Source organism: Gouania willdenowi, chromosome 18, assembly GCF_900634775.1.
Source record: "Gouania willdenowi chromosome 18, fGouWil2.1, whole genome shotgun sequence".
NCBI classification, from domain to species: Eukaryota; Metazoa; Chordata; class Actinopteri; order Blenniiformes; family Gobiesocidae; genus Gouania; species Gouania willdenowi.
Window position 1 is genome coordinate 23,918,012 of NC_041061.1, and position 12,138 is coordinate 23,930,149.

Here is a 12,138-nt window from a genome sequence, read left to right on the forward strand (position 1 = left end):
TGTTTACCACAGTCGGAAGTGTGATATTATCATTAATCATCTCTATTTTCCTTTCTTATGTTCAGTCTGGCCTGACTCCCATCCATGTTGCTGCCTTCATGGGCCACCTGAACATTGTCCTCCTCCTGCTGCAGAACGGAGCCTCTCCTGATGTCAGCAACATAGTAAGTGCTGGGAACCAGAATCAGAATCCTTTTTTATTGTCATTATGCAAACCTTTTGGAAAGGAAACATTTCAGCTGTCCTCTGATTTTGACCCACAACAGTTGCTCTGCATTGATGAAATCCACTCTGAGAAGTGAATGTATAAAAAAAAAACATATTTAATAAAGAAAAGAGGAAAGGATAAATACAACAACCCACTTCCGCAAGAAGGGTGACGCGCCTGAACCCTGGAAGAGTAAAGCAATATATTTTATAGCTGATGAAGAGGAAGGGGAGGGAGGGTTCTTCAGAGCTCTGCTTATGGACTTGATTTTATATAGAGCTTTATCACCACACTGAAGCAGTCTCAAAGCGCTTTACTTATCAGCTCATTCACCCAATCACTCTCACATTCACACACCAGTGGGACAGGACTGCAATGCAAGGCACTAGTCGACCACTGGGAGCAACTTAGGGTTCAGTGTCTTGCCCAAGGACACTTCGACACATAGTCAGGTACTGGGATCGAACCCCCAACCTCTCGATCAGAAGACGACCCACTACCACCTGAGCCACGGTCGCCCTTATCAGAGTTATGCTGAGACTGGTTTTTTGCTGGCACTGTGAATGCAGCACAATCTGTCTGTACTACGAGTAATCTAATCTAGCATGACTCAGCAAAGGAGCAACGTCTCTAATCAAAAGTACAACGAGTAATGCAGTCATCATGAAAAATTGGTGCGAGGGTGCAGTACTGGGACAGGGCCTATGTAACTAGCGATGGCTCATCAATAGGGGGCACTAAGGTATCAACAATTTTTAAACTTATTATGAATGTTGAAACAAACTAAACACTAACAAACAAAACTATAACCCCTAAAACACTAATAATATCATATTACATACTCCCTATAAACTGTGTAGAACATATTGAATTTATGTTGTTTTTTAAAAAAAAAAAAAGAAGTTAATACAAATGTTATATTTATAATTTTTATCATAATATATTTATACATTTTATATTAACAAAACTTTCTATTCTATGTCTTTGTATTTTCATTTTAAAGTGAATACATTCCTATTGAGCCTCTGTTTTGTATATTATTGTATTATTATTATTGTGTATTTGTATTATTTTTTATATTCCATTTATATTACTTTGCTATTTGTATTTGTTTTTCTATTTTTATTCTTTCATACTATTACTCTTTACTCCATTTATTCTTTAAGGGCTTAACGGAGAACTTTAGGAAGTTCAAATGACAAATACAGATCCTTGAATCTATACATCTTTTTCACAATTTGGATTATAAAAACCCTTCTCAGTTATTTACCAACTTGAATTAGTTAGATTCAAACTTTGTTCTTCACTTATAAACTAAATTTTACCTTTTTACATCTTCATTAGTAATTAGTTCAGCTTTCAGCTTTACAAGGGCACATGACACAAGAGTTTTGGACTTAACTAATAATAGATTGTGTGATTGCAAAAGAAACCACCTTTTATCACATTATATTATATTAAAAAAAAAAAAGTTAATATTTAACAGAATCAAGTTCAATTGTAGTTCTAATCACATTTAATGATTCAAAAAAATGTAAATAACTTTTATCTCTGCACGACATGTATCAAGTATGCAAAATATGAAGTCACTGTGCTCGACAACATGGGCGAATTTTTGATTACAATGCCACAATCACATTTATTGTAGACTAACTCCATGTTAATATTGTGTTGCAGCGAGGGGAAACAGCCTTACACATGGCCGCTCGGGCAGGTCAGGTGGAGGTGGTCAGATGCCTGCTCAGAAACGGAGGAATGGTGGATGCCCGAGCACGGGTAAGACGTGTTACCTCAAAAACCAAAAAAACACACATTTGTCAATCCTTCCTAATCTTTAGCATTATGTCCTTTTGGAGCGCTGGTTCTCCTGTTTGCTGATTGGTGTGTGTCCAACACAGGAGGACCAGACCCCTCTTCACATTGCGTCTCGTCTGGGGAAAACTGAAATCGTTCAGCTGCTTCTGCAGCACATGGCACATCCTGACGCAGCCACGACTAACGGCTATACTCCTCTCCACATCTCAGCCAGGGAGGGGCAGTTTGAGACTGCCTCAGTCCTGCTGGAGGCCGGAGCTTCACACTCACTGGCCACTAAGGTGGGAGGATAACTCCAGTCATGGGTTGATGGAAAGTTGGGTTTTATGTCTGAAAATATTTACTATAATTGTCTTATGAGGAAGCTGACTCGTATGGATCTGCACCACCAATAAACCGTCCTGCGGACCAATTCCTTCCTGTATGCCTTTGCACCAATAATGCATTTTGAGGAGCTTTTACGTGATTTATCCATCACAGAGTACACCTCTGTGCTCTCGATCACAGAGTACATCTCTGTGAGCCTCCAACATGGAGTGTCAACAGCCGCTTACCTCCAACATGGCCGCGCATCCGGGTTACTACCCAGAAAGTGACATTGGCGAAAACCATCTATACAGAAAGTTGTTGATTTGTGAAAATGTCACAAAAGGCTATCAAAATGTTTCACCTCTTATTTTCGTATTCTCAGCTCTACTTATGGACATAAAACTTCATAAAGTGGGCTCATTGTGGTGTTTATGAATTAAATCAAAATAAAAGAAAGCATGACATAGCACCAAAGCTAAAAGTAGCTAAAAGCTCGATTTTTTTCCCCTGGATGGCTTAAATATAAAATTTCACACTTTCTAAGCAGTAATGGAGGCAAAATAAGCTGTTGTTCTTTCTTTTAACTAAAATATGTGCGTGCTGAGTGCTTTCTTTTCTAGTTACGTATAGGCTAAGTAAGAGTGAGCATTAGCTTTAACCTCTAAGCTGTAAAGAGATGTCTACAAATACAAAATGAAAAAAAAAGCCTCACTAATTTGACGTTTTAAACTAATAATGATCAAACGTAGACTAATGTGCAAGTCTCTCTGTTTGACCCACTTTTGATAAATGACAGTGGAGACGGTGAAGGTAACGTTTGAATGCAGTGATTATTATCAGGGCTGTGCATTTAAAATCTACACAGTGCAGCAAGTCCATGACAGACTAACTCATTTATTTATTGATAGAACAAGAACCTGACCAATACTATTCAGGATTTTGATCTTACCTTTTTATCACATTTTTCTACACATTTTCTAGTACTTTGATGCAGTTCTTTTTAACGCTCTGTCTAAGCATCGTTTATCAATTTCACCGGACATAACTCAGTATTTTCACAAACAAAGGGATGCTCTCAGGTCTATCAGATTTGTTTATTTAAAGCAGAACTAAGTAACTTGCGCTTAGCCCTCCCCCTAAAGGTCCCTTTTGGTTATGTCACTGTCGTAAAAACATCCCCCCCCCGCTGCCTGCCCCACCCCACAGCTACATGCGCACCTTTGCTCTCCCAAGACGGTAGCAACCGATCACTGAAAAATTCTAGTACAACGGTGGCACTAAGGGTGCTTTCACACCATGTGAACAGTATGAGGAAGAGAGACAAGTAAAATAAATGAAAAATGTGGGAGTAATACAGAAGGGAGTGTGGAAATGTGTGTGATGTTTGTGTGGTGACAAAGCAGCTCTGAAAATGGATGGATGGATGGATGGATGGATGGCTATTTGTGTGTGTGCTGCCTGATGGAGTGCTGGGTTGTTGAGTGTGTGTGCGTGCCTGTTGCCGCAACGACAGTGTGTGTGATTGCTGTGTGTTGCTGCTGAGCTGTCACTGCATGGAGTTGCTCCGTTCCGCGGACAAAGGTCTTCTCTGCCTTTTTCTTGCTGGCTCCGCCCTGATATAAGTTTGATAAAAGTGAATTTGGAGACAACCGTGTGTAGTTATGGGGCTGGTCATAATCTAGCATTAGTTTGTATTGGGCCACCGGGTCAGAGGCAGGAAAGTTGCAAGTACAGTTTTCAGGGACCACGAGAAGGATTTATTAAGGTGAAAAAGTTGCTTAGTTCTGCTTTAACATACCTGTAATAATGTAAGCGCTCCCTCTGCTGGTGTATGTGTGAAATAAATGGCAGTGAACTTTAAAAGTGAGAGGTTGTACCAGGGGCAAACACAAGCTAAACATCACTTAACACAAACCCAATGGCTTTAAAGAGCAGAAAACAAACCACTGGATGAGATACTTAATATATTTGTTGTTATCACTTTATAATTCCTAATTCTTGAATGTTTACAGAAAGGTTTTACGCCCCTGCACGTGGCTGCAAAGTATGGCAGCCTGAGCGTAGCCAAGCTCCTGCTGCAGCGTCGAGCACCTCCAGATTCTGCTGGCAAGGTAGGAATATTTTGGATTTATTATTAATATTCTTTATATTCCAGATATTATATCACAATATTTGTACATGATGGCTTCTTTTGATGACATTCTTTAGCCTTTTTGCATCAATCCCTAATAATTAGTCTATGTGCTTGTGTAGTCAGTTCATAATATGGTCATTCCATGTCTTTTCAACAATTTTTCAGGACATCCTACTCACCTAGGTCTCAAAAAAGTTGGACAAATGATTATGAGACACAGAGGCAAGTTTACAATGACCTCATGTAAAGGATTTTTAATATCGGAGAGTGGTGAAATAGCCCCAAAGTTGGGGTTCAAAATAAAAATGTAGAAGTCCCAAGAGAGAGTAGCTTTTTTACTATAAATTAAAACAGACATTCCCACATGTAGTTATGGGCCAATGAAAATTCAAGAGACTGTCAACTAAGAACCAATCCATATATGTGACTAATCATTAGTGACATAGCTCAAAGCTATCAAAATACAGGGAGCTGAGGCATATGCACAGTTGTTTACTGAAGGCCCAAACATGTTCCAGCCCCAAACCCCAGGGGCTGGCATGTCCACCAGATAGGATGTAGAGCAGATGTTTCTGTATATTATAAGAGAGTAGGTAGAGCTGTATTACTATACAAAAAAAAAATCAGTTCCCTATGTGGTGTAGTTCCTGAGATATTGGAAGGTGGAAATGAAAGAAAAATGAGAAGAGCGAAAAACGACACATATCCTCCTCACTAAAATATCCATATCTCATCAAACTAAAAATGTACAGTATCTATTGAATAATCATGGAACAATTGGTAAAAAAATTCAGATTTTTCTTACACCAAAGTGCGTGGGCCATTTGTGAAATGACATGGAATACTATTGATTACTATTGTGTGTAATGTTACACTAATGTCCACTTAATAACCCTGCACTCACTGTCCATTGGTTACAGAACGGCCTCACCCCGCTCCATGTCGCAGCACATTATGATAACCAGAATGTGGCGCTGTTGCTCCTGGACAAAGGGGCTTCACCCCACACAATGGCAAAGGTAAGGGAGAGCAGGACTTTTAGAAGTCAGTGGAATTCCTGTATCTCAGAAGCTTTTAACACCACATGACACATTACATAATAAAGTATTGTGTCATAAGGTAATGATGTTTTCACACAATGTGGTGGTAAATACAAAATGCAAGAAATAATATCTTCATTTAGAATAACATTTATTTATTGTTTTTCATGGTTATTAGTTGCTTATACAGAAGGTTTTCCTTGCCGCCATGATGAATTCATGTTGGGTGTGGGATACATATGTATGTGTATATACGTATATATGCATATGTGTGTATCCATAAAATGAAGAGTCCGTCCTTAAGACTGCTCTACTGTAAAGTGCCTTGAGATACCATTGGTTATGATTTGGCGCTATACAAATAAAGATTGATTGATTGATTGATTGATTGATATACAGTATACTATCTATGACCATATTTTTGTATTGTTTTGTTTTTTAAGAAAAATTTAAAATTAAGATTATGATTATTAGGTTTTTATGAAGAAAGACATTCTGTTTGGGTATTACATACTGCACAACATTACATTTACACAAAAGAACACAAGCAATTATTCTATATTTGTATAGTACATACAGTATATGGATGTTTTAACCATAAAGCACATATTTATAACATTTTTTAGAATTATGATATTATCCAGACTTTTTTCAGTGCATTATGCGGTGTTACCAACCTATTGCTTTTATTTTTAGGGTTATCGCACTTAGGAAACACAGATTTCTGTTTGTTTTTCGTTCAAGATAAAAAAGTTAAAAGTTTTTGCTCCATGCGGCATTTTGCGCAAACCCCTGACACCAGCATCATATTTCTGCTGTAGTGTACTTAAGCTATGTGAGAACATTCTAACCAGTTGTAAAGACTTTTTACTATTCACTATTGCTGTTCACCATGTTGTAACCCAAACATCTGTCACCTAGAACGGCTACACCCCTCTGCACATTGCGGCTAAGAAGAATCAGATGGACATAGCCACGGTGCTGCTGCAGTACGCAGCAGATACCAATATTCTGACCAAGCAGGGCGTCACGCCGCTCCATCTGGCGTCACAGGAGGGTCACGCAGAGATGGCAGCGCTGCTTATAAGCAAAGGAGCGCAAGTCAACACTCCCACCAAGGTACGGCCCATTTATCTCAAACTATTACCGTTTTCAAAGAGCACACTGCAGTAATACGTTCACTTTAGAGCTGTACTATCAATATTAAACACTTTTTATATGTATATATACCATGCAGAGCGGCCTGACTGCGCTCCATCTGGCAGCTCAGGAGGACAAAGTGGTTGTTGCTGAGATCCTGGCGAGAAACGGAGCTAACCTTGACCAACAAACTAAAGTAAGAGCAAGTTTTCTACTCCGGTTCCTCAAGTCGCTACTTGCTGATTGTGAAGCTAAATATAGGCTGTACAATTATTATCAAATGCCAGCATATCTAAAGGCAACAGCTTCTATTAACACTTACAGTGGATGCCTCTTACAGTAGTATCTCTGGAACCGGTTTTTCAAAAGGTTTGATCCGGATAAAATTGATTGCTATCCATGATCACGTAATCTATCTTACCTTTAGCCGGTTTTTCAAGGCAACATTGGATTGGATCAATCTGATCCGGATAGAAACTTACCAGGAACACCAAATCTGGATAACCAGTGCTCATCTTTGTTTGATGAAGGGCGCTTCAAATTTCTGAAAGCAGTGATGCCATTGCCATTACTTTATTATCCTGTTTTATAATTGCATGCATCACTAAAAAATAATCTAAAAACAAAAACAACAATATTTTTGATTGTGATGAATATACATCAATTAGTGACATAATTAAATATATTATTTGTGGTCAATATTGACAGCTGTTTGGGGGATTATTTTATGAGGCCAAACCAACTGAAAGGCTGAATATGTTATAGCCTACATAATGACTGTAGCCTGACGGATGAACAAATCAAACTAAAACCTCATGAATAAATTGGATATCTTGTAAGCTTTACTGCATGATCCATATATAGTATTATTTGATACACTTTTAAAGTTTCATCACATTTTGGGCCTGAATTTTTTTGGATCAAAGTGATCCCATTCTGAAAAACCCCAAACTACAGGTTTGATCTGGATCAAAACCAAGATTTTTTATTTTGAATAACCCATTTTCAAGTTTTGATCCAATCCGTTTTTCTGAATCTGAGCTGTTTACTTTTGAAAAATCAGGCTGAGGAACAACGTGGATAATATTTTTATAGTTATATCATTGAACCGGATTATTTACGGTAACAGTTTGTTTCAGCTTTTTTTCCCTTCTGTCTTACAGTTGGGCTACACACCACTGATCGTAGCATGTCATTATGGCAATGCCAAGATGGTCAACTTCCTGCTTCAGAGTGGAGCAAGTGTCAACGCCAAAACCAAGGTACTACAGCTACTCCAGTTACTTCAGCTCATTCAAAAATCCAAAACAAAATTTTCAAGTTCTTTCTTTGTTTCCTCCTCAGAATGGATACACTCCCCTCCACCAGGCTGCCCAACAGGGCAACACACACATTATCAATGTCCTGCTGCAGCACGGTGCCAAACCCAACGCCATCACTGTTGTGAGTTAAAAATACATCTGAACAAACCAAAGTTAAACCAAGGTGGGCCTAGATTTTAATTCTTGCATGTTTCGTCCGTTCTGCAGAATGGAAACACTGCACTGGGGATCGCTCGGAGGCTGGGCTACATCTCTGTGGTTGACACACTGCGGGTCGTCACCGAGGAGATCATTACCACCACAACAGTATGATTTTAAATCTGAATTAAATTCCATGAAATGTTCAATTCAGGACCCAAGTAACTGTTTTTCCATAATATAAGTAAAACCCTCATGCATGTCTGTGTACTTTCTGCATAGTAGGGGTGTACATTACCATGATATATCACAGTATCAGTAATTACAAAGAACAAAATGGTATGAAATACAGTTTATTTCATTTTTTTAAACTTGTGAGAACAAGTAAATGGTAACTAACTGTAATTTAAGTACTAATATTAAAAAAAGTGATACGTCTATCAAGCTGTCAAATTACATTTTTCAAAAAAGTTTTACATTTGCTTCTACAACAGATTCTGATTCTTTTAAGTCATTAACATCTTAGTAAACACAAACATCTATGAAAGTGCCGAGTTGTGTTGTGTTCAAGACCACACTATCCGAGACCAAGACTTGCCCGAGACCAGAATGCACCGAGACCAAGACAAGACCAAGACTTTCGGGAGCCGAGACCGAGTCAAGACCAAGACCATGAACATATTTTTTTTTCAATTTAAAATAATCTATAAATAAATAAAACTATGACAAGGTTCGACAGTTAAAAAACATTTCCTCCTTAATTTTAGTTTATATTAAATACATTTGATCGACAAAAAAGGTGCAAAAAATTAACTAAAATATTAAAACTACTACTGCTACTGATAAATTCACAATTATTCTACATATTTGAAAACAAGATTTTTATGTCAGCTGAATGTACAGCAAGTGTTTAAAAGTATTTCTGCCAAGAAATAATGATTCTTGATTCTAATTCTTTGAGTTGTGCAGGTCAACAGGTCACAGATTTCACAAGATAATTTTTTAGTTTAAAAAAGGCTTTAAACAGGCATTTTTTATTAATTCACTTAGTTGATATAGTTTAATCTGGTTGCTGTAATGTAACTAGGATATTCAATTAACAAAGGTTTCCAGCTGTAACTGTAAAAGTGAAACTTTCTGAAATAAAACTACAAACAAGTTGTCAGCAGTCTAAAAAACATAGAGCTACAGGTAGATGTGAAACTAAATAAAACAAACTCAAACCCTGGAACAGTCATGTGACAAATTAATCAATAGTTATTGCTGAGAATTATTAGTATTATTCTGGATACAGTGGAAACAGAAACTATAAAAAATAATTATATTGTGAACCTGTTTATATTGTAGTGAACATATTATATACATAAATGTAATTGAAGTCTAGAGACACAAAAAAACACCACTTTAAAAAGAAAATAGACTAATATAAGACCTCTTTACAGTTATTTGAGTCATTCTGTGCTAGTGCAACTCTGCGGCGATGACGCGCTGGTGACGACATAATCCAAGATGGCGGCGGCCCGGACTACAGCCGACATTATGTAATAAAGCCTTAAAAGACATGGATATAATGAAAAGAGTGGATGGACATGTGATGTAATTTAATACCTTTATTAAACCTTTGTTCATGCTTTCAGGCATTTATACAAACATGGATTCAGTTAGAGTTACATTGTAGTTACTTTGAAATGCATGATTTAATTTAATATAAAGTATAATGCAAGTCTTAAGTCCTGAAGTGATGTCTGTGCATTTCAAGGCTTTTATTGTCTGTGTGTTGTTAGACTGTGACAGAAAAACACAAGCTGAATGTGCCGGAGACCATGACTGAAGTACTGGATGTGTCTGATGAAGAAGGTGAGCACCAACCAAACGCCCCCCAAATCAATAGTACTTTGTATTTTCACTCTTGTACCGGTCATTAGTTTCCTGCATCTATCCACAAAATATCTATAATCTGCCACCTAAAATAGATCATCAAGCTGCTTCAAGGTTTGGTATTATGCTATTTTTCACCCATCTGCAAGAACCCCAACAACATAGTATTTGAGGTTTATTTTCCCACACTCGCCTGTTTTCTGGAGTATTAGCCCTCTGAAAAGTCACTTTCTGAGTGCTCCTAAAAACAGGCTGTTTTTTGGACCTTCATGCATATGCATGAGTAGACATAAACAGACACGCTACATGGCTGCTCCAGCGTGTGTGTTTATCACAGCAGCAGCAGTAAATCATAAACAGTTTTCCTTCTCCTCCTTACTCGTCTGACCAGAGGAAAAGTCCATTTAAGACAATAGTCCACTGTTTTGTCTGAGCGCTGCATCGCATTGTGTCACAAACACATCAGATCATCCCATAAAAGAGTTACGAGGTGGTATAACGGCTAATAAAAATGGAACTGATTGTAACCGCTCACGCTGCGCAGCAGGAAAGTAAAATCTCAACGATCAGCTGAGTCAGCTCTTTTAATCCCTCACACGAGATGCTGCTCTGCTTTCTTTTCGTCCGCCCCTCTTCTGGTCACAGGAATAGTCCATTTAAGACGTTAATCCATTGTTTTGTCCAACCGCTGTGTCGCATTGGGACACAAACACGTCAGATGATCCCATAAAAGCGATACAAGGGGACATAACTGCTACTAAAAGTGGAACTGATTGTGAGTGCTCTTCGCTATATCTATGTACTGGATTATCTATATACTGAACGTAAAGATATTAACTGTCATATAAACTGTAATATCAACCTGTTTTTTGTTTTACCTGTGAGGTCGTTTGACAGGAAGGAGCTCACATTCTTATGTAGGGAAGGAGTTTCCGTGTTGTAACGTCACAACAAGAGAAAAATCCAACTCGCTCGTTTGGAACTGAATTTTTACAAAATGTGGAATAACAAGGGAGGGAGGAAACAAAACTTTTTCAACTTTGACCCTGTGAATGAGGCTAAAGGAATGTATATCACTGCAGCAAAACCATTATAAAGTGCATTTTTCATAATACTGCCCCTTTAATCTACACAGTATGTGAGTTTGAATAAAGCTGAAAGCAGCAGCTACATAAACATAGCAACATGTGCTTGGTGTCGGTGGTGAGCAACTAGCAAACACATAATGCAGCCTGTGATTGGCTGTTAGCGAGTGACTGTGCTGTTCACCCACAGCGTGGAAAACCATTGATGAGGATGTTATGTCTAACGACTCCATGGATGAGGAAGGTATTCAGCATGGTGTGATGACTTGTTGTGTGACATGCAAGGTGGCAAAACATGTAACTATGATGGTTGGATAAGATGCTGCAATACTAACCAGAGATGTTGCAAATGTGCTTTTTGGTCAATATTATTTAACACTTAATTTCCCATTTCCAATATAAACCAATACAAATATATACGCAGACCCCAAGCTAATATATACTGTATATATCTCCATGAAATCAACATGTTAACTTAACATTATCTGTGCAAAAGTATACAACTAATTCAACTTTAGTCATGGAAAAAGTGCCCTATTTGTTTTTAGTGTAACATACAGTATGTGAGTTTTTCAATATCGGTAGAAAAACTGATACCAATGTTTACTGATATTACATTTTCTGACAAATAATGACCAATAATATCAGCCATCTCTAGTACTAACAGTGCTATGTAATGCAGTGTGAAAATGTCTGTGATTATCTACAGTGCACACGGGTCAATAACGTATAAGGATTTTCACCGCATGATATTTCATGAAATGGGCATCATTGGGCAAGGTTTGCATGAATATAAATAATATAATAAATAATGTGTTTATTTATGATGGAAATAAATATATAGAAATGCTTTTAAATCTTATACAGGACTTTAATTTAACTAGAATAAGGCAGAAAAGACAAATTTTTTTAAAAACAACAGTCATGGCCAGACAGTCGCACACCACATGATATTTTGACAGTTTGACTAATATAATAAATTACAATAAACAATAATAATAATAAAAAAATTAAAAATTCAATATTTTTTTTATGAATTTACACCTAGAAATGCAATTGGACAGAATAT

General features: G+C 37.5%; 1 protein-coding gene across 41 annotated transcripts in view; it reads left to right on the forward strand.

Moving 5' to 3' along the window:
• The window catches only part of ank2b (ankyrin 2b, neuronal), a 229,697-nt gene that overhangs the window by 166,839 nt on the left and 50,720 nt on the right, over positions 1-12,138 (forward strand). For 30 of the 41 annotated variants that reach the window (XM_028474145.1, XM_028474134.1, XM_028474137.1 and 27 more), the window contains 12 exons: positions 66-164; positions 1,886-1,984; positions 2,107-2,304; positions 4,345-4,443; positions 5,387-5,485; positions 6,428-6,625; positions 6,744-6,842; positions 7,810-7,908; positions 7,991-8,089; positions 8,176-8,274; positions 9,891-9,963; positions 11,260-11,313. In XM_028474145.1, the coding sequence (XP_028329946.1) occupies positions 66-164; positions 1,886-1,984; positions 2,107-2,304; positions 4,345-4,443; positions 5,387-5,485; positions 6,428-6,625; positions 6,744-6,842; positions 7,810-7,908; positions 7,991-8,089; positions 8,176-8,274; positions 9,891-9,963; positions 11,260-11,313 (1,315 nt within the window). The remainder of the gene's footprint in view (positions 1-65; positions 165-1,885; positions 1,985-2,106; positions 2,305-4,344; positions 4,444-5,386; positions 5,486-6,427; positions 6,626-6,743; positions 6,843-7,809; positions 7,909-7,990; positions 8,090-8,175; positions 8,275-9,890; positions 9,964-11,259; positions 11,314-12,138) is intronic. The other 11 variants (XM_028474139.1, XM_028474164.1, XM_028474135.1 and 8 more) reach the window with 1 other exon arrangement.